This window comes from Anneissia japonica, unplaced genomic scaffold, assembly GCF_011630105.1.
Source record: "Anneissia japonica isolate Jap-2015-1 unplaced genomic scaffold, ASM1163010v1 scaffold288252_len263706_cov166, whole genome shotgun sequence".
NCBI lineage: Eukaryota > Metazoa > Echinodermata > Crinoidea > Comatulida > Comatulidae > Anneissia > Anneissia japonica.
The window spans coordinates 83,153-107,299 of NW_022703281.1; the positions used below are offsets into that span (position 1 = coordinate 83,153).

At 32.6% G+C, this 24,147-nt stretch overlaps 1 protein-coding gene across 1 annotated transcript in view; it reads left to right on the plus strand.

The window, feature by feature from the left end:
* Window positions 1-24,147, plus strand: part of LOC117104378 — a 68,988-nt gene that overhangs the window by 3,429 nt on the left and 41,412 nt on the right. The window contains exons 2-16 of the mRNA XM_033245202.1: window positions 2,925-5,924; window positions 6,597-9,767; window positions 14,467-14,718; window positions 15,567-15,689; window positions 16,240-16,362; window positions 17,009-17,191; window positions 17,444-17,623; window positions 18,224-18,349; window positions 18,869-18,991; window positions 20,470-20,615; window positions 20,790-20,954; window positions 21,407-21,574; window positions 21,658-22,159; window positions 22,503-22,694; window positions 23,170-23,289. Of these exons, the coding sequence (XP_033101093.1) occupies window positions 2,925-5,924; window positions 6,597-9,767; window positions 14,467-14,718; window positions 15,567-15,689; window positions 16,240-16,362; window positions 17,009-17,191; window positions 17,444-17,623; window positions 18,224-18,349; window positions 18,869-18,991; window positions 20,470-20,615; window positions 20,790-20,954; window positions 21,407-21,574; window positions 21,658-22,159; window positions 22,503-22,694; window positions 23,170-23,289 (8,574 nt within the window). The remainder of the gene's footprint in view (window positions 1-2,924; window positions 5,925-6,596; window positions 9,768-14,466; window positions 14,719-15,566; window positions 15,690-16,239; window positions 16,363-17,008; window positions 17,192-17,443; window positions 17,624-18,223; window positions 18,350-18,868; window positions 18,992-20,469; window positions 20,616-20,789; window positions 20,955-21,406; window positions 21,575-21,657; window positions 22,160-22,502; window positions 22,695-23,169; window positions 23,290-24,147) is intronic.

The following is a 24,147-nucleotide window of genomic DNA, read 5'->3' on the forward strand; positions in this document are numbered from 1 at the left end:
GTCTACAAACGTCGCCTAAAGTAATTGATTTTACCCGGCAGAACGAAAGAAGGAAACTCCGCTTTTCAATTGTCTTGGGCGATTGTTTTTTGACAAACAATGACCTTTCAGAGGTCAAATTGCTGTCTGGAATGTGAATTGGCTGCTTCGCAGCAATTACCGGTAACAAAGGAGATTTATCAATGAAGTTGTAATAAGACCTTAGAACATAAAGTGAGATATCTGTTTATCCTATTCTTCCGAAATATATACTGTACGAAAAGAAAATTAAAAGACAATTTATGAATTCTCAGATGGCAGCGCCTCTTTGAAGGCCCATCTGAAATCAACATTTTTGTCATAATTATAGGCCAAATCTTAATACTTTTTACTATAAAACATTTATTTATATTTATGTATTCAGAAAATATAGGCCCTTATATATTTTTTTGGCTTTATCTTTTTAAAGTCTGATCTGATTTGTAGGCCTACTTACTGTTAAAGAAAGTAATAAGGGAATAGTATTTTTAAAACCTGTAATTTAATTTACATGCAATCATTATTAAGTTATTGTAATTTAAATTAGACTGGCTGTAGATTCGAATTATAAGAGTCATACGAGAATTAAAAAAATACACAGAAAAATGCAATCTCTTACATGTAATAATATATCCCGGGTTCAATTCCCACCAGAGACCTATTTTTTACGTACTACTAATTAAGTTGATGTTTGATAGGCTCTATAACATCATATTTCTACATATTTGAGCATTGTGTGATTATCTATTTGATTTATAAATGAGCGCCTCCTTACATTCCTTACAGAAACTACATTTATAATGTTTCAAGTTCCCCTTATTTTGTTCTGAATATTCGTTTCAATATTGGCATCGGTATTACTGTTAATGCTGTTTTGATTTTTTTACCATATGCTAGATTTTTGTCTTTTTTTCAACTTGTAACTCTGTTCCACCTTTACACTTATGTATGGAAGCTCCAAAATATCAGTGATTTTTTTCTCTTCGCGATCATAATAGTCATTGTTTTGTTCTTTTGATTTATTGTGATTAACGCTAACTGTTTGTTGGTTATCAGCTGCAGTATTGACACTTTATTCGCGTACCTCTTCAACATCTGATTATTAATTAACGTTATCTGTGATTTGTGTCAGTAGTATCGGAGAACACATCGTTGTCATCTTCATTGTCTCAAACTGATAATTTTGTATTCTGTACTACCTGTTTATATGGAGCTTTAAACTATGATGGTTTGTTTGTTTGTCGATGTATTTGCAAATGATTCTCACATTCGGTTTATATAAACCAGTATAAGTAAATTATCGCATGCTACCTACAATTCAGCTCAGAACGCAAGCTATGTTTGAAATGGCTGTGCACTATGAGTGGCGAACATCTTACTATTACTATACTTAAATCAATATTGAATATATATATATATATATATATATATATATATATATATATTGGTGGGGTTATCCCACTTTTATTACTTCTCACATTTCATCATTACATAATTTACAATTACAAGGTTTTATGTGGTACCGTGAAATATCCAATATGAGTATTTACTAAGATAAAAATCATTTTTCTTTAAAACGGGTTAGTTTATCTTAATGGCTAACTATTATTTCTTTATAGTTATTTTCATAGTAACGTACGACATTTAAATATATGTTTTCAATGCGTTCCTTTTATATGTATATTTTTCTGATTATATTCTACTAACCTTTTTTTAATATAAATAATATAGTGTACATACATACATATACATTGTACTCGCATACACACACACACACACACACACACACATATATATATATATATATATATATATATATATATATATAATACGAGTACGTGATTGGTCGAAATGGCATCACGTGACTAGCGCTACGAGGATCGGAAACGTTATATCTCCCCGTAGGGAAATATAACTTTGAAAAGTGACCGGTCTCTGACGTCACCGGATTACACCCGCTTGCGCCCGTAGTGAATATACTAGTCGAGCGCACGATCGATCGATCGAAAATGGCGACCTTCAAATAAGTTTAATTCTCTCAACGAAGACGAATTGGATAGAATTATTGACGAAAAGGATTCTCGGTGTACAAAATTTGTTGTGAATTCAATCGTTAATGTAGGCCCACTCAGTGAATATTGTAAGGCCGAGGAATCATCAAATTAGGCCTAGCCTACTTGCATTGAAAATTTCAGAGCAGCGGAGCTCAACGCGTCACGTTTCTCCGGTCATTTAACGCTGAGGTAAGGAGAGCAAACGGTGAATTGTAGGCAAAAAGATGATAACGCTACGCTACGGACTACAACAGAAACATTTTTAATAAGTGACGGTATTATGAAGTATTTTGGCTATGTAATATGACAGATATTGTGTAAAAGTTAAATAAAAGTTCTTGATATTTAAAGTAATGTGCTCAGTTAATTATTTGCATCTATTTTGGCTATGTAATATAACAGATATTGCCTTTCTATCGGTGTAACAATAACATTTGATATCCCCTTGGGAATTATATTTTTTTCTCAGGACTATATTTTCCCTCAGCGCTATGCGCTTCTGGAAAATATAATCCTTCGAAAAAAATGTATTTCCCTCGGGGATATGTTATATTACACCTCTAAGCAGGCAATATCTGTATACTGTGTGTGTGTGTGTGTGTGTGTGTGTGTGTATGTGCTCCATTTACATTGATACAGACAAACACTGACCCACCCGCCCACTCACTCAATATTAAAAAGAGAATAATTAAATAAATAATATTCACTGTAAAATAATTAATATACGTTGCAAACATTTTTCAATAGTAGGTTGATTTCCGTTCGACAATCTGGTAACCAAGATGCTATTAGATGTTTAATAGAAAATATAGCCCTTAATACCAGCCTAATATTTTTTTTTTACTTTTGCAGAAACAACAACATCTGAAGATGCAACATCTGAAGCTACAACATCATATTTAAACACAACTACTGATACATCTACAACATTGGATTCAACAACTATATCTTCAACAACAGTTGAGTCAACAACTATTTTATCAACTACAGTTGAATCAACAACTATTTCATCAACAACAGTTGATTCTACAACCGAAGAATCAACAACGAGTGAATACACTACCAGCGAGAAGGTATCTGCAGACTCAACAACAATTGAGTCTACAACTGATGGGTCTACGACAGCTGAATCTACAACAATTGACTCTACAACAGTTGAATATACAACGGTTGAATCTACAACAGTTGACTCTACAACTGATGGGTCTACGACAGCTGAATTAACATCAGTTGAATCAGTTGACTCTACAACTGATATGTCAACGACAGCTGAATCTACAACCGTTGACTCTACAACCGATGGGTCAACTACTGGTGAATCTTCATCAGTTGAATCTACAACAGTCGACTCTACTGATGGGTCAACGATAGCTGAATCTACAACGATTGAATCTACAACTGTTGACTCTACAACTGATGGGTCAACGACTGCTGAATCTTCATCAGTTGAATCGACAACAATTGAATCTACAACAGTTGACTCTACAACTGATGGGTCAACGATAGTTGAATCGACATCAGTCGGATCTACAACAGTTGACTCTACAACTGATATGTCCACGACAACTGAATCTACAACAATTGACTCTACAACAGTTGAATCTACAACAATTGCCTCTACAAATGATGAGTCAACGACTGCTGAATCTTCATCAGTTGAATTTCCAACAGTTGACTCAATAACTGATGGGTCAACGATAGCTGAATCTACATCAGTTGGATCTACAAGAGTTGACTCTACAACTGATATGTCAACGACAGCTGAATCTACAACAGTTGAATCTACAATGATTGAATCTACAACTGTTGACTCAACAAATGATGGGTCAACGACTGCTGAATCTTCATCAGTTGCATCTACAACAGTTGGCTCTACAACTGATGAGTCTACAACAGCTGAATTTACATCAGTTGAATCTACAACAGTTGACTCTATAATTGATATGTCAACGACAGCTTATTCTACAACAGTTGACTCTACAAAAGTTAAATCTACAACTGATGAATCTACAACTGTTGACTCTAAAACTGATGGGTCTACGACAGCTGAATTTACATCAGTTGAATCTACAACAGTTGAATCTACAACTGATATGTTAACGACAGCTTTTTCTACAACAGTTGACTCTACAAATGTTAAATCTACAACGATTGAATCTACAACTGTTGACTCTACAACTGATATGTCAACGACAGCTGAATCTACAACCGTTGACTCTACAACTGATGGGTCAACGACTGCTGAATCTTCATCAGTTGAATTTATAATAATTGAATCTACAACAGTTGACTCTACAACTGATGGGTCAACGATAGTTGAATCTACATCACTTGATTCTACAACAGTTGGATCTACAACTGATATGTCTACGACAGCTGAATCTACAACAGTTGACTCTACAACAGTTGAATCTACAACGATTGACTCTACAACTGATGAGTCAACGACTACTGAATCTTCATCAGTTGAATCTACAACAGTTGACTCTACAACTGATGGGTCAACGATAGCTGAATCTACATCAGTTGGATCTACAACAGTTGACTCTACAACTGATTTGTCTACGACAGCAGAATCTACAAAAGTTGACTCTACAACTGATGAGTCTACGACAGCTAAATCAACATCAGTTGCCTATACAACAGTTGACTCTACAACAATTGAATCGACAACAGTTGACTCTATAATCGAGGATTCAACAACAGTGAAAGAAGTAACAGTAACTGAAGATTCAACAGCTCTATCTGATTTGTCTACTACAGCTAGATCTACAACAACTGGATCTACAACAATTGACTTTACAACAGTTAAATTTACAACAGTTGACACTACAACAATTGAGTCTACCACAGTTGACTCTACAACAATTGAATCTACAACACTTGACTCTACAATAGAAGATTCGACGACAGTAGAATTCACAACCGGTGAGACAATATCGACTATAACAATGACAGAAGTAACGGAAACTGAAGACTCGACAACAAGTGAGCCTACTGATGGGTCTACTACAGCTAAATCTACAACAGTTGAATCTACGATTGAATCTACAACAGGTGACTCTACAACTGATAGGTCTACGACAGATGTATCCACATCAGTCGAGTATACAACAGTTGACTCTACAACAATTGAATCTACAACAGTTGACCCTACAACAATTGACTCTACAATAGAAGATTCAACAACAGTAGAATCCACAACCGGTGAGACAGTATCAACTATAACCATGACGGAGGTAACGGTAACTGAAGACTCAGCAAGTGATTTGTCTACGACAGCTGGATCTAAAACAATTGAATCTACAACAGTTGAATCTACAACAATTGACTCTACAAATGATGAGTCAACGACTGCTGAATCTTCATCAGTTGAATCTACAACAGTTGAATCTACAACGATTGAATCTACAACTGTTGACTCTTCATCAGTTGAATCTACAACAGTTGTATCTACAACGATTGAATCTACAACAGTTGACTCTATAACTGATGGGTCAACGATAGCTGAATCTACATCACTTGGATCTACAACAGTTGACTCTACAACTGATGAGTCTATGACAGCTAAATCCACATCAGTTGACTATACAACAGTTGACTCTACAACAATTGAATCTACAACAGTTGACTCTATAATAGAGGATTCAACAACAGTGAAAGAAGTAACAGTAACTGAAGATTTAACAACAACTCTATCTGATTTGTCTACTACAGCTAGATCTACAACAATTGACTTTACAACAGTTAAATTTACAACAGTTGACGCTACAACAATTGAGTCTATGACAGTTGGATCTACAACAGTTGAGTCTATACCAAAGGAATTAACGACAAGTGACATTGGAACAGGTAAGACAGATTTTATCAAAAACAGGTCGGTTTTGAAACTTAATCTGAATATCAATTCATAAACGTTATTAATATCTGTGTAAGTTAAGTTTTTCATTTTATTTTCCCTTGAACCTTTAGAGATTGTTAATGCTATACATTTTATTCGTAAATTTGTTTTTGCTTCTATGTTGTAATCTTTTAAATTTTGACATTTGCATTTATAACAATTCTGCTGATGCATTAGTAAAGAACACTCTACAGTGTCTTACATCTGGTAATCTTGTAGAGGATTTTATCTTTTATTTCATTTGCTGAAATGCGTTAACAACAATAAATGATAACTATTTTCCTTTACCAACTATTGCTGATCTCTATAAATTGTCTTTTTACACTGATTTTTCTTTTAAATTTTTACATTTGCATTCAAAACAATTCTGCTGATGCATTAGTAAAGAACCCTCTACAGTGTCTTAATTCTAGTAATCTTGTAGAGGATTTTATATTTTTCATTTCATTTGCTGTAATAAATATAAAAGATTCCTGTAATTATTTTTCTTCAACAACTATTGCTTGTCTCTATAAATTGTTTCTTTACATTTATTCTTACTGTTTTAAAACTTTGATTACTTTATTGCTGCTAGTTATTTAAAATTTTCTCTTAGAAATTTCTTATGTTGTATATTGTATCAGAAATAACAAATGTTGAAGACTCAACGACAGCTGAGTCTACAACGTATTGGTCTACAACAGCTAGCTCTACAGCAATTGAATCTACAACAGTGGATTCTAAAATAGAAGCGTCAACAATAAAAGAATTCACTACCGGCGAGACAGTATCCTCTATAACAATGACAGAGGAAACAGTGACTGAAGGGTCAATGACAATTAAATCTGCAACCGATATGTCTACAACAGTTGAATCTATAACTACGGGGTTTACTGCAATAGAGGAGTCAAGTGTAGGATCAACTAAAGTTTACTCTATGACAGCGGGATCTACAACTGTTGAGTCTGCAATTGAGGAATCAACGGAATCAACGGTATCAACTGTACAAAAGACAGAAGTAACAGTTACTGAAGAATCAATTGAAGTTGACTCTACAACTAAGACATCTACGACAGCGGGATCTACAACTTTTGATTCTGCAATAGAGGAGTTAACAACAGGTGAATACACCACAAGTGAAAGGCTATCAACTATACAAATGACAGAAGTAACAGGTACTGAAGAATCAATTGAAGTTGACGCTACAACTAAGATATCTACGACAGTGGGATCTACATCAGTTAAATCTACAACACATGACTCCACAACAATTGAATCTACGACAGGTGAATCTATAATAGAGTATCCAACAACAATGAAAGTAACTGAAGACTCAAAAACGATTGTGTCTACAACTGATTTGTCTACGACAGCTGGATCTACAACAATTGAATCTACAACAGTTGACTCTACAACAATTGAATCTACAACAGTGGCCTCTACAACAGTTGAATCTACAGCAGATGACTCTACAATACAAGATTCAACAACAGGAGAATTCACAATCGGTGATAAAGTATCGGCTACAACAATGACAGAAGTAACAGGTACTAAAGGGTCAACAACAATTGAGTCTACAACTGATCTGCCTACGAGAGCTAGATATACAACAATTGAATCAACAACAGTTGACTCTATAATAGGGGATTCAACAACAGGAGAATCCACAACCGGTGAGACAGTATCAGCTACAGCATTAACAGAAGTAACAGGAACAGACGAATCAACGGGAATTGAGTCCACAGCAGATTTGTCTACGACAGGTCGATCAACAACAATTGAGTCTACAACTGATTTGTCTACGACAGCTGGATCTACAACAATTGAATCTACAACAGTTGACTCTACAACAACTGAATCTACAACAGTGGACTCTACAACAGTTGAATCTACTGAAGATGACTCTACAATACAAGATTCAACAACAGGAGAATTCACAATCGGTGAGACAGTATCGGCTACAACAATTACAGAAGTAACACGTACTGAAGGGTCAACAACAATTGAGTCTACAACTGATCTGTCTACGAGAGCTAGATATACAACAATTGAATCAACAACAGTTGACTCTATAATAGGGGATTTAACAACAGGAGAATCCACAACCGGTAAGACAGTATCAGCAACAACAATGGCAGAAGTAACAGCAACAGACGACTCAACACCAACTGAGTCAAAAACAGATTTGCCTACGGCAGCTCGGTCAACAACAATTGAGTCTACAACTAATGGGATTACGACAGCTGGATCTACAACAATTGAATCTACAACAGTTGACTTTACAACAATTGAATCTACAACAGTGGACTCTACAACAGTTGAATCTACTGAAGATGACTCTACAATACAAGATTCAACAACAGGAGAATTCACAATCGGTGAGACAGTATCGGCTACAACAATTACAGAAGTAACAGGTACTGAAGGGTCAACAACAATTGAGTCTACAACTGATCTGTCTACGAGAGCTAGATATACAACAATTGAATCAACAACAGTTGACTCTATAATAGGGGATTTAACAACAGGAGAATCCACAACCGGTAAGACAGTATCAGCAACAATAATGGCAGAAGTAACAGCAACAGACGACTCAACACCAACTGAGTCGAAAACAGATTTGCCTACGGCAGCTCGGTCAACAACAATTGAGTCTACAACTAATGGGATTACGACAGCTGGATCTACAACAATTGAATCTACAACAGTTGACTTTACAACAATTAAATCCACAACAGTGGACTCTACAACAGTGGAATCTACTGAAGATGACTCTACAATACAAGATTCAACAACAGGAGAATTCACAATCGGTGAGACAGTATCGGCTACAACAATGACAGAAGTAACAGGTACTGAAGGGTCAACAACAATTGAGTCTACAACTGATCTGTCTACGAGAGCTGGATATACAACGATTGAATCAACAACAGTTGACTCTATAATAGGGGATTTAACAACAGGAGAATCCACAACCGGTAAGACAGTATCAGCAACAACAATGGCAGAAGTAACAGCAACAGACGACTCAACGCCAACTGAGTCAAAAACAGATTTGCCTACGGTAGCTCGGTCAACAACAATTGAGTCTACAACTGATGGGATTACAACAGCTGAATTTACAACAATTGAATCTACAACATTTGATTCTATAATTGAGGATTCAACAACAATGACAGAAATAAAAGTAACTCAGGACTCAACAACAATTGAGTCTTCAGCTGGTGGGTCTACGAAAGCTGAATCTACATCAGATACATCTACATCAGGTGACACCACAACATTTGAATCAACAGCAGGTGAATCTATAATAGAGGATTCAACAACAATGACAGTAACTGAAGACTCACAAACAATTGTGTCTAACATTGATTTGTATACGACAGCTGGATCTACATCAATTGAATCTACAACAGTTGACTATACAACAATTGAATCTACAACATTGGACTCTAAAACAGTTGAATCTACAGCAGATGACTCTAATATACAACATTCAACCTTCACAACCGGTGAGACAGCATCAGCTACAACAATGACAGCAGTACCAATTACTGAAGGGTCAACAACAATTGAGTCTACAACTGATTTCTCTACGACATCTGGATCTACAACAATTGAATCAACAACCGTTGACTCTATAACAGAGGATTCAACAACAGGAGAATCCACAACCGGTGAGACAGTATCAGCTATAACAATGACAGAAGTAACAGGTACATCAGCTGAGTCTACAACTAATGGGTCTGTGACAGTTGGATTTACAACAGTTGAGTCTATACCAAAGGAGTTAACAACAAGTGACATTGGAACAGGTAAGACAGATTTTATTTTAAAAAAAGTCGGTTTTGAAACTTAATCTGAATATCAATTCATAAGCGTTATTAATATCTGTGTAAGTCAAGTTTCTCATTTTATTTTTCGATTGAACTTTTAGAGATTATTAATGTTATACATCGGCTGAGTGAACAACGAAGAAATTAAAACGAAAGGTGATTAATTCACCACAGCTCTCTGAGATGGATATGTAGGCCTACACCATATAAGATGACATTATTATTGACGTTTTTCATTATCATTATTAACATCGTTATCAATATCATTAGTATAATATACATTGCCACTGCCATCAATGACATTAATGAAAATAGGGTAATACAGAATAAGTGTCTTATAAGTGAAACTTCTTGTTTCTCGGTTAATTGTCACTTGTTAAGATCGATTGTTGTGATTTAGGTTGAGTCTTCAGTGTCTTCATTCTAACTTTCACAAAGTCACAAATATCTAAATCTGAAGATCATATCCACTTATTTAATGGTCCAATTGTACTGGACACCTTCTTATAATCTATTCAAGCAACAATAAGATTTATTCATTTCTATTTTCTGTTGTCTTGGATTGTTTTTATTATTAGATAGATAAACTTAGATTGAGATTTACAACTTAGCGCCAAAAATTTCGGGCATCCTGATGAAAAAAGGGTTTATCTACAGAGCAGGAATGTTGATAGGGCCTGAAAATCACAAAACATTAACAGCCTTGGCATAGATAAACAATACAAAACAAATCGATTATATCCATCTTAAATCACTAAATAATGCACCGATTTTCAAAAATTAAAAAAACTATTAATGGTGTTAATGCTAAAAACATATCTATTAAAAAACAATTGTGTGGAATACTTTTTAAGGATACAAAAATGAGCACAGTCAATCATACATGGCATAACAATGTAATTTAATCTCTTTTGTACAGTTATCTTGCCTAATCTTTGTTTTTTCTATATTCATGAGTGATTTCAGTTTCCCATGTTGCATTTTACGTTCATATGAGCCTCTTTTGCATCATTTTTGTTCGGATGGTAGCGGAATTTTATTTCCAAGAAAGTCGGTTAAGATGAATGTTAATATCTTACAGGATAGGCTGGTTAGTGTTCTATTATTGAATGCTAGGTCCTATCTTTGTTTAGGATAAGGTGGTGTTCCTTGCGTTATGAAGGAGCGTTATTTAGGTGGTTTATATTAATGCAATATTTCATATATTTCACCATTTAACTGAAATTTCGGTAGTTTGTCAAGGCTTTTTACATGTTTTCACTTTCGTTCTAGGCGCGTTGGAAAGCACAAACTACGTAGACCTACTCATATTTTATCCTCACAAACACTAATATGCCTATCTGTTCGATCGCCATTACTTTGGAATTCCTTGCCTTTTGAAGTTCACAATTGTCTATCGCTCAACATTTTTAAATCCGTCTCAGAACACATATTTTCAAATAAAATCAAAATAACATTTATTTTCTTCTTTCTCATACGAAACTACAAAAAAAAAGAATAAGAATAATAAAAAAAAATAAGTTTTCTTTAAGAATTCAGTCCAGTCCATCAAAATAATTCTCGAGTTTCGCAGTAACATACGTACTACCATAATTCTACTCTCAGCTCCATCAGTTTCTTCAGTTGTCGTTATTCAACTGATATTTTCACTTTTAAGAAAGATTTAATTCCCCCAATTGCCGTAAAGTACATAATTTAAATCTTCACACAGTTGTGTGAAATATATTATTGTTTTAGAGTATATATATATATATATATATATATATATATATATATATATTACATAATAAATAATAAAAATAAAAAGTTTGGGTTAAACGTCAGGTTTTTACGAACGTTTGTTAAATTTTTGTGGATCATCCAAATGAATAGTTTTCGTAAAAAATTAAAACATGTCTAAATTGAAAAGTTTATTATTTATCACAACCTATGATAAGTATGTAATTCAGTGACCTTTTAAATTAAAAATATGTTATATGTTAAAGAATAGATTTCATTTATTTAAAACAAGGGAATAACAGATCCCAGAAGCACAAGTTACAACAATAAAGAAACAAAACAAAACAGGAGAGGGAAAAGGGCATCCTTCAAAGGCAATCCTGTGTGGGAAGAACCATTAAAGTAAGTGATAATCAGTAAAATAACAGAAATACTATTGGAATGTATCATTAGGCCTAAATTCATACGAAAATATGTTTACACATTTTCGAACACCAAGGAAAATGATCTTTTAGGACCTTTGGTTATATTTCCTCTAGACCTGGTATTTTTTTTTTGTTTACACATTGTCGAACACCAAGGAAAATGACAGTTCAATACTTTTATAGTGTAGGACAGACGGGAAAAAAACGAAAATATTAAATAATGTTTTTTTCAAATTTTCAAACGAAAATATTAAATAATGTTTTTTCAAATTGACAGAATCAAATCACGATGTCAGGTCGAGTAAGTAGAAAACTCACAAAAACATATATTAAAGAGATATGACCTGGCATACATTTGTATTTGTTTGTATTTTTTTTCCATTAAGAAATTTATATATGTTGCATTAAATCACACTACGTTCTTGTTAATTGCTTGCTCAAATCCTTTATTTTTTTTGTCGGCAAGAATCTTTTAGAGTTAGTCCAACTATTACTCCAATACTCATATATTTCTTGGTTAGTTGAATTTAAGTGTGATTTGTTTTTCACAACTCTTTATAAAACTTCGTGGTATATTTAAATATTTCAAGGTACTAATTTGTCAACTTTATAATCCTCATTGCCTCCAATTGTATTTTTGTTTACAATTTTAGACTCCTTACTTTCTTGCTGTTTAAATTTTTTTATTAATTAATTAAGGAAAGGGTTTTATTTTTTTATTTACTATTCGACAGCAAAAGAGATGTCACTTGATATTGTTTTCACCATTGTATTGGTGTTTTTAACCCACGTGGAGGGTTTTATTTTGTTTGTCTATTCCTAATTAAAAACCACATTTTGGAGTGATAGTAAAAGATGTTGAGTATGGTTGGTGGTATGTCATTTTGCAACTTGCATTCTTCTTCATTGTCGGTATAATCTGGTCATTTGTCATAGTTTTAGTTAAAAATAACAAAGTGTCAGGGTCCGGTGCCTCTTTGTTATTATTATTATTATTATTATTATTATTATTTTCAAGAAAAGCCAATAACAATATACGGAGTTATTTGTCCGCCATGTTGGTTTGGTCACTTTCTGCGGCTTGATCGTCTTCAAATTTTGTCCATGAAAAGACCATATTTATTATAATAATTAAAGATTTGCAAATTAAAATAGACTCATTCTATATATTTTGTTTGCAGTACTTTATGAGTTTCTTTAATTTTTATTAATCTTCAGTTTTTTTTACTGCATAATTTACTTTACAATTTCAACATCAGTTCTCATTATGTCAGTAATGAAAAACATATGTTCTGTTTTACAAGGAGGCAGTAAGTTGAATTATTATTATTTGCCATTATAACTACTATAATTATTGTTATTATTAACATTATCATCATATTGTAATTCTAATATCATTATAATTATCAATATAAGCATCATTATCATCATCATTATCTTTTTTACTTTAATCGTATTATTTCACAATATTTATAGTATTGCGCTACTGTCACTTCTTAGACACAATGCATTCATCTATTCAAAAAAAAAAAAAAAAAAAAAAAGCTTTGCAAGAAAACTCTTTGCTACTCCAAGCTTTTTGCATTTTAGCAATCTTCGGACAAATGTACAATATGTTGGGATTATATCTCTTTTTTTTGTATTTGCGCAATCTAACTTATTTACAAGGAGGCAGTAAGTTGAATTATTATTATTTGCCATTATAACTACTATAATTATTGTTATTATTAACATTATCATCATATTGTATTTCTAATATCATTATAATTATCAATATAAACATCATTATCATCATCATTATCTTTTTTACTTTAATCGTATTATTTCACAATATTTATAGTATTGCGCTACTGTCACTTGCATTCATCTATTCAAAAAAAAAAAAAAAAAAAAAAAAAGCTTTGCAAGAAAACTCTTTGCTACTCCAAGCTTTTTGCATTTTAGCAATCTTCGGACAAATGTACAATATGTTGGGATTATATCTCTTTTTTTTTTGTATTTGCGCAATCTAACTTATATATCTTTATTTTTTCAACGCTCCTGGCGTTCGTAGGTTTTTTGTCTTATTCTGTTCTTTGATTTTTGTGTGGTTTAAAATCTACTATTATCATCTACTATTATCGTATTTTATATTATTATACAATTATTCCAATATTATTATTGCTCAATTTAATTATTTTCTACTCTGTAAACATCGAAGAAAAGATGAAGAATTAAATGTTGTTAAAATATAAAAAAAATCAAAATCAAAATTATTATTCTATATTTTTACAATTATTGTTAATAATAGTAGTGTTATTATGATTATCATTCTTATAATGAAAATAATAATTATTTTTATTATTATTATTATTATTATTATTATTATTATTATTGTCGACTTTATTTGTAGTAGTAGTAATAGTAGTAGTAGTAGTAATAATAGTAGGCCTCGTATTCGTACCTTATCAGTTAATTTAGTTGTACAAATTGTATTGTGCAGGTTGGTTTATGTACAATTATTATATTAATTTATTTACAATCTGAAACGATAGATGACGATTCACCTATAATCACCTGCCCTGACAACCAAGTTTATCAACTGCAAGTAGGAGAAAATACCATTGCGGTAAACTGGACCAGCGCAACAGCTACAAACAACTTAGGCCAAAAGATAGCGGATGTAGAAATGATATCTTCGCTCGAACCGGGAAATTACGAGATCGGAACGTATCAGCTTGCATTTCAAGCTACAGATAATATAAATAACCTCACAGCAATGTGTACAACATTAATTGTTGTTGAAGGTAATCAGCGTTTGGTTTTGATCTGGCTAAAAATATTTATCCATTCATCTGTAAAGAGAATTTCAAACTCTGTAGTGTAGTTATAGTAAAGTATTCATGTTAAAACATAACATATTTTAACCTTTGGTAATAATAATAATGTATAACATGATAAATGTAAAAGATAATACATGATTTTATGTTAATTTCATGAATCCTTCATAATTTTGGTTCTGAGGTTTTGCTACTTAATATTTAGATTTAGGCCTTTGTGCCCTCCACCCCAATAGAAATCACTTTTAGTTCATTCCAATATGACATTATAAAATAAATAATTTTAATAAAAGTAAACAGAAAACAACACCCTAAGATATTATTGGATATTTATATTCAATATAATTAGCACATGCAAGGTTGAGATCGATATATAAAAATACAATAACAGTTACACTTAAACTATACGTTTTGATTACATAAGGTAAATATAAAACATATAATAATAATAATAATAATAATAATAATAATAATAATAAAATATATTTATTCTGTGATAACTTTATTCTTATAATTATATACTGACGTACAAATGTGAAATATTATAATCTGAATTAATTATTTAAATATCTTCATTATATTTATGAATGCTAGTAGGACAAATTTTGTTTTACCATATATTTGTATTACAATATATCTTGATAAGTAAAAACTAAAGTATCTATAAGGTCTATATATAAACAAGTTAAGCAACACTGCGCGTTTGTTAGATTCTACAAAGTCAGTTTTTTGTACCTACGTTTGTTATTGCGTTGTATGAAGTTACAAAGCGTGTGTGTAAATACATTGTTACGATAATATATTTTGTTTGCTAGATTCGGTTTGCCGTAACGGTTTTCGTCGATGTCCTGTATCTAATGGAGAATGTATTCCAGAAGATTACTTTTGTGATAAGGAGATGGATTGTCCTAATTGGTCAGATGAAAATCAACTTTCATGTAAATATTATTTTACAATCACATATGCACTAACATTCTATTTTTTTTTTAGAAAAGAGCAGCTCTATATTTTCTATCTACAAAATCTCTCCCCCAAAAGTTCATGAGTTCAATATATTACTGTATACACATTTTAATAATATGCTATTTCTAAGTACGCCTATCTTAAGTAGAACTAGGATAGGCAATTTTACGTTACGACTTCTCTTAACACAAACTACAAATAATAATAGCGTAATACGCACACGTTGGGCTATTCATTCTTTTGAAAAACACATTACAATTGAGTACACAAAGTTAGATAGCATTAAAACATTAAATGCTTATATATTCAAAATAATAAAACTTCAAAACAATTTTAAAGATATTTAGATTTTTTGGAAAAAAATAATGTGGAATGATAAAGACCGGACAAAGAAAACATACGTAGGAATGTTGGTTGTCGGTTCAACTTTCCGTCTATCCAGTTTGCTTTGTAATAATAATTAGTAATGATATTCCCAGGATATTAATATTAGTTTATTTTTGTGAATGTTTTATTTATTTTCAGGTCCGTGTAATGACTTTGAAATGCGATGCAATAATACGTTTTGCATCAATATTGATAAATTTTGCAACGAATTACCATTCGAATGTACATCTAACTTCGATGAAGAAAGCCCACTCTGCGACGGTATTGAATTATTTAACAATTTCTTACTTGGTAGCATTTGAATTTGTATCTTAGTATGTTAAGTGGCTTGTACCGTTTTAAATTATATTCGCAGGAGCGGAGATAGTAATACATAAGCTAATTCCAGAGGAAGTGTCTCTACGAGCATGGTAACATATACGAATTTTAAGTATATAAATAAATAAAAGGGTATGTCACCTGTCACGCTGCCACCCAGCCTTTTGCAACAATAGGCCCGTTGCCATCCTAGGCCCATTGCCTATTTCTCAACGTCAAGACCGTTTGCCAAATGAAGATATAAAAAAACTGTTGTCGAAACAAATGTTTTAGTATAGTAAAGTCTACTATGTATAACTAGAAGCCATAAGTGCACAATCGATATTCCACACGATTCGTGTATACAATAATACATTTTAGGAACATTATTTTGGAAATGTGTTTATATTTTGAATTATGTGATGCCTGTCCTTTTTGCTATGTTAACTGCCAGTTGTATTATATAAGTGAATCAATCCTTTTTGATTTTCTCCTGTAAACTAAGTTGCTAAAAGTATCAGAAAGAAAACAAAAACAAACTTAGATGCCTCTTGATGGATACAATACGTATTGTATTAATTATTAATATCGAATGCACATTTATGTTTAGGGAGTTGTTTATCACCCGAAATATTGCAAAATGGAAGGCAAACAAATCCTGAGGTGCAGCGAAGAAAGTACCTGGAGGGTCAGACAATATCATTTGTTTGTAATGATGGATATACACTAATTGGCAACAACACACTGATATGCCAGGGTGGTACCTTTCAAGGCACACCTCCATATTGCTATGGTAGGTATTTTAAGTTATTTCCATACTTTTATCAAATATTATAGATATATTAAAAGTAGACATGGGCTGTATTCAAAGCTCGTCAAATAATTATCACTAAAAATATTTAGAAAATATATCTACATTTCATAATACTTTATTTATTGAACATAAACAAGTATTTGTTTATCACCCTTGATGCTAAAATGACATAAAATAAAATACATAGCAAAATAGAGTAGGCCTCCTATATTTATCCTTTTCTCGATCTAGTTCAATGCCCAAAGCCAGGCTCTTTCGAAAATGGAGAATGGAGTGGAACTAACCTCGTTGATCATGGTAACACTGTGTCTGTAAGTTGCAATGAAGGATATGAGTTATATCCTTCAGAGCCAACAACCTATACTTGTTCCGACGGTCAGTTTGTAGGTGAATTAGGAAAACGGTGCATAGGTAAGTCGTATCCTTTTTTTTTTAGTTCAAGGCATATTTATAGCAGGAGAAGCAAGTTGCTAGATTCTTTTATTTTATGTAATGTGTGTCATTTGGCAAATAGTTAAGCTTATGTACTTGGTGTGGGTCTTAGTAACCCATATCTTTGATAAAACTATTAACTGCCGTCAAAAGCTTAGAAAGATTTTATTAGAATGAGACCACTCGTTAGAGCGATACACAATTATCCTATAGCATTACTGATTGTCTTTTATAATTGAAATTGTGAACTGAAATGGAAATAAAAATAGATGCATATAAAAATTAAAAATATAAAGACATCAGAAAAAAAGTACAATAAGACTGAGAAGGCTAAATTACTCAGATTAGGAATCAAAATGCTGATGAATATAACCGGCTTCTACAAAAGAGAGAAAAACATTACAATTTAGTCTGGTGTGCCTGTGCTGTGCGTATGTTAATTTAAGTCACAACTATGTGGACATTACTTCAATAAGATTAATAGAATATCTCAAATATCATTACAAAATTATTCTATTGTACAGAAATTCTTATGTTTGTCACTTGTTAAATCATTAATTTTTACGCATACACTTTCAGATATCAAGGAGTGTTCAACAGGGCAACATAATTGTGATAGTAATGCCGATTGTTCGAATACTATTGGCTCCTTTACATGTACATGTAGACAACCAACGTATGAGGGTAACGGAACGGTGTGTACAGGTAGGTAATTATTTTAAGTTTTAAAGTCAGGTGTATAATTATAAATTATAATAATATAATATATATATATATATATATATATATATAAAATCAACAAATACATGCTGTTTTTCATTATGGCCGTGAGATTAAATTAAAACGTAACAGAAGGAAAATCTGACAAAAACTCGAACTTGGACGTTTCGCTTAAGCCTACCTGATATAATGCAATGAATACTTCCGCTTGCTGTTTCTGGTTTTTTTCCTATATTATGCTTTGTCAGATTCCCTTTATACTGAGTCGGATGCAGAGAGGGTGCAGAAGGTACGAACGTAACCCTCTAACTTGTATCAAGAGAAAAATTATTGATATATATATATATGTATATATATATAAATATATATATATATGAAATTATTATCATTATAAAAAAAAGATTGTTGTTATTCTATTATTATTATTATTATTATTATAGAACTAATATTTTTACCTACTGTATATAAAACAGCTGGACTTTAACCTTATTGTGGCTGTTTCAGATTTTGACGAATGTGAAGCACAAACAAGCACCTGTTCAAATAATGCCACCTGTAATAACACAGATGGATCTTTCACATGTGCGTGTAATGAAGGCTTTGACGGTGATGGCTTTTTCTGTCGAGGTACGTCTTTCCTCTTTTTGTAAATTTTGTCTATTCCATAACTTGTAAATAGTTATTGTCAATATAAACAGACATAAAATAATAATAATGCTTGAATAGGAAAATATAATACACTATGAAATCCAAGCTGCCCCCTAATAGTCAGCGTTTCAGTCAGTTGTGTGAGAGAAAGTGTCTGGTGGTTAAGTCTGCCCGTACATCCTATGTCTCCATGATCGACAAGAAGTTGCTGGTTGAAATAAATAATATAAAAAAGAACTTTTCGTTGAAGAGTTATGCTTGATACGATATAACCCTTTTTCCTATTTAAGCACTCTTACTATTGTTATTTATCCATTTGTTTATATTGCGTTTGCGGTGCTACTAACTTAGCAAACGTAATTTGAATTTTATATATATATATATATATATATATATATATATATATTCTTTATATATATACATATATATAAATATATATAAAATTCTTTATATATAGATATATATATATATACATATATATAATAAAATTGGATGTAGTTGGTTCCACGTATGTCTCACAGATAGATATAATATAATATTTATTTCAAACGGATATTTCTGACACGCCTGTGTCCTTCCTTAGAGTTAGTCTTATTTATTTTAAATCTTATGTTTTTAAAAATGTTAAGTGTTTGAACTCGTGTTTTAGCATATCATTCTAACAAACGTGTTTATGAAGAGCAGCATATCCCCACAAAATTTGGCTAAGGTACGGAAGCGCGGTCCGCAAAGGAGCATGCTGCAGTGCTGCCAACTATGTGTGCAAGCAACTTCAAAAATTCTTCACATGTTTCATTGATTTGACAGCTGCACCCGACCCTTTCAATACAGAACTTCTATTTCACAGTATTCGGAAAAGGGTCAGCCAACCTAGTCTACAAAATGTATATGCATCTTGGAATAGGCCTACTTGGATATCTTTATTTTTCAAATAGCTGTGTATAATATACTCATATTGTATATTATGTGTATAACATACACATAATATACAATATGATATACTGGTATTATATCAACCATTCTCATGGCCAATGACAGTCAAGTTTCTCCAACATTAAGACAGCTAATGTAAGCAGGGACGGATCCAGTAGGGGGCACAGTGGGAACCACCCCCCTTGCCCCATTTTGCTACTAAATTTTAAATATTTCAATATAAATCAATGTTATGTGCTACTAACTTACCTATTCTAAAACTGTTGTACACCAGTCTTTCTCCCCCCCCCCCCCCCCTTTTTGAAACAATCTGGATCCGACCCTGGTATAAAGTATAAAGTATTGTTATTTGTAGTTAATAATTTGACTAGTTGAAAAACATATTAATAATTTGGGGTGTAATAATGCTTTCTGTTTCCATATAATAGAGTGTTCAAACTTCGCGGCTTCAATACTTCCTCATGTTCATCTTCCAGAGTCAACAAACACGTTTTAACAATCTCACTTACTTTTTGTTTTTGTAGAGGAGATTTACTTTCTCTTTGGGCAAAGTGTGGGTGACTATTCGCTACGTGAGAATTACAGACAATCCTTCGAAGAATTGTTGTCGTATGATTTCAAACCTCTAACCGGCTTTCCATATGGACATGAGTTCCTACAATATGTGTATGTAAGTGGTGATGACATATAACTTATGGCAGACGTTTGAATTATTATGTTTTAGGAATTGGAAGCCTTACAAATTAAATACCTATTCACACGGAAATGTTTTACAAATATCTATATGACCTAACCAGGAAGCTAGGTTTATTATTTTAATGCATAGTTGTGTTCATCATTTTAGTTCACTGAAAATGGACTATTTGTGCTACATGGGGATAATGAGGAAGTATTGGGCTATCCGAATCCACCGTCGAATGGCTTTGAGACCGGTGACACCAGGAATTTATTCGCGCCTTTCTTTGCAGATGGTGACTTAAGTAGTGATATTGGAGATGTATATTATCAGGTATCCATCTAGAAAGTTTAATATGATGAGTCAGTTCAAACTCTCATTCACAATTTATGATTACAACACAAAATAATTAAGTTGCCAAAATAGGCCTATTTTCTTAGACCAAATACTTTCTGACGTATATTGTTACAAACAGTAATCTACTGGATTTTTGTTTTCAGTTTTGTCATTATTCAAAATTTAGAACTTAGACAACCACATTCCTGCTATCACGCCCAACTCTCATCCGTTAAGTTTATTTGAAGAGCCGAGTGATAGACTTAACCGGATTTGAACTGGGGTTTTCTACAGATGAGCATTAAACTTGTGGTCGTGAAAAATAAGGGCTCTACAGTAACTATCGGAACTTATTGCAAAGTACGCCATTTATATAAAGAAACCAAAACGTTTCATTGTAACAGAAAATATATATACCAATAATAACAATTTGTTTCGATGTTACATAGGAATATACATCAGATGATTTGATAGGACAGACATTTTTAGCGGAAGCCAATGATAGACTGTTCACCATACATCGTGGCAGTATACCGTCTGGTTTTTCACCATCATGGGCACTCAAGGTTACGTGGTATGAAATTCCACAAAGGCCTGCTGACCCTACCGTTAACAGAGTAAGTTGAATCTGGAGACAGACATGGCTGAGACAAATAATTCAATTTTGTAAAAAGCTCTTTTCTTTATTTTCTTTTACCAGAGAAACACGTTTCAGTCGACCCTGCTAACCGATGGAATTTATAGTTTTGCTTTGTCTTTTTATGAGGAGCAAAGTATGCTTTGGGATCCTTCCCTAGAGGATCCACAAAACGCTATACTTGGCTATAATATTGCTGATTTTGAGACAGTAAACCTCCAGCTCCAAGAGCCTCTTGTCAACAATAGATACAGACCGGATAGTGTTCTTGGAAACACCGATTTACTCGGCCAATGGACTTTCCGATTCGAGGAAAACACAGATGCAACAATAAATCCCAAGCAACGATGTATAGATTGGTATAACCAGGATAAATTAAGCTCTTTTAATCCATCGGGTTTGGGCACCTGCCCGTGTGGACTGCTACAAGTTCTTAGAGATGCCCGATATCGTATAAAAACTCAGATAACACTTGCTTTAAATCCAATTGCCGCCTTGTCTATTCTGGAAAATGAAGGCATATCAAGCGATCTTTTTTCAACTATTGTAACACTCTTAAATAATGGTAGGTAATATACGTTAAGGTAAATTTCGTCAGTATGTTTTTTAAGCAACACAGGAAAAAGGGAATAGCAATTTTATCTATGAAATTTAAGGTCATCCCTGTTAATATTTCATTTTCCATCTTTTACTAACAACCAAACCAAGATGTGTATGCTGTTACAATGCAAATACTTTTTTTTTTTTTTTTTTTTTTTTTTTTTACTTTTTAAAGACAACATTGAATCTAATTGAATAGAAATTAAAAAAATAGGCCAGTAATTAGGAATCAGCTTAAAACTCATGAGCGCTTTGGCTCTTGAACACACACTTCAAAGTAATGTGAATCATTTTCTTTTCTTCTACAGCTGATAACTATGCAATTTGTTTCCAGTCGTCAACATTCAACATTTTTCTGGCTGGCACTGAGTGTTGTTATCGATTGGAAGGAGGGTCGTTGATAGAAGGATATATTGGACTTGGTTCGAGTAGTTTTTCATTTCTTTATGGCTATGTATTTGGACCTTGGTTTATTTTGGATCAATATGTTCAACATATTTGTAAGTTAGAGAATGACTGTCAATCAATTCTTTAAACTTCATAAATGTACAGTATTCTAATCAAAATATATACAGAACGTACAGTAGATTGTCTTGTACAGTATATTAATACATTTACCAAATATAAAAGACAGTACGCATTGTAATTTTAAGCTATGATTAAACTAAACTTGATAAAACGTACAGTATTCTAACCATTAGTATCTTCTTATTTTATGACCTATGCAGAACGTACAGTTGATTGTCTACCAAATCATACAAGCATTATTCATTAAACATATAACTCAAATACTTAAAAATTGATTATATACTATTATTCTTCTATTAAAACACAAACATATTATAGGTGATGTATGTGTAAAAATCTTATTTAACACAAAGCAATCGTATCGAAATTTATCAACTAAATTAAATTCATGTACCTTAAGTTTATCTACAGTAACATGCTTTTCTACCAAATACATTATTTCACTAGATTCTGACATAGTACCCCAGTACTACTGTTGTTATGACTCTGATAGTGTAGACATGTGTAACCTATACTATGAACGAAGGCCTCCAGCAAATTGCCGTTTATATAGTCCACCAGCATTCTGTAAGTCACACATTTCGATTTATGGTGTCATGAAAAGATGAACATATTCCCGGTTACTAATCTCTCGAAAGAATACTAAGAAATGTTCAAATTTAAAGACATAACCGTCTTCCAAAAATGTTTTATGAAATGTAAATTGTAAACAACAAAGAAGAGCCTGCTTGTCGTGCAAGATGCTTAAGAAGAGGGCTTATCACATTGATTTCTGAGTCACGTTTATGCGTCATATACTAGTGTTCTATCGGAATTCTACATAGACAGCATATATCCCGGGTGAGAATCGCAGTTGTTGCAATTTTATTCATACTCGCAGATCCCTTTTCTTTACTGCTAACATAGTTATATTATACTGCCGTGATTTGGAAAAAGGCATTAACTCCAAAATCCTAGTTTTGAGTTATTGAGCAAAACGCGTTTGTCGTTAGCCTTTTGTACTGGAAATGAATTCTAGTAAAATTTTTTGGCAAATATACTAAACATATAATTAAAAAACATATTAAATAATTTTCATGGTGATTTTTGTTCTTTAACCCTATTTAAATGGAGATAATGCACTATTCCAAATTTTAACAGGAGTCAATGGTGCGTGAAAAATCTGAAGTTAGGCATTAACTCCAGTTTTTTCAGTGAAATATGTATCTTACGTAGCCAAATTACAGTATTTCTGACAAACAAATAATGTATGCCAGTGTCAATTATATATTTCACGAAATTTAGTCCATGTGGTAGAAGATTTTTTAATATGCCATTTTTTTTTTAAACCGAAGTAAAGCTAGGCATTATTTGCATTTACAAGCTATCATGACTAATTAACTATGCGTAATTGTCTTCTGTGATTGGTTCATTATGATCTGTTCA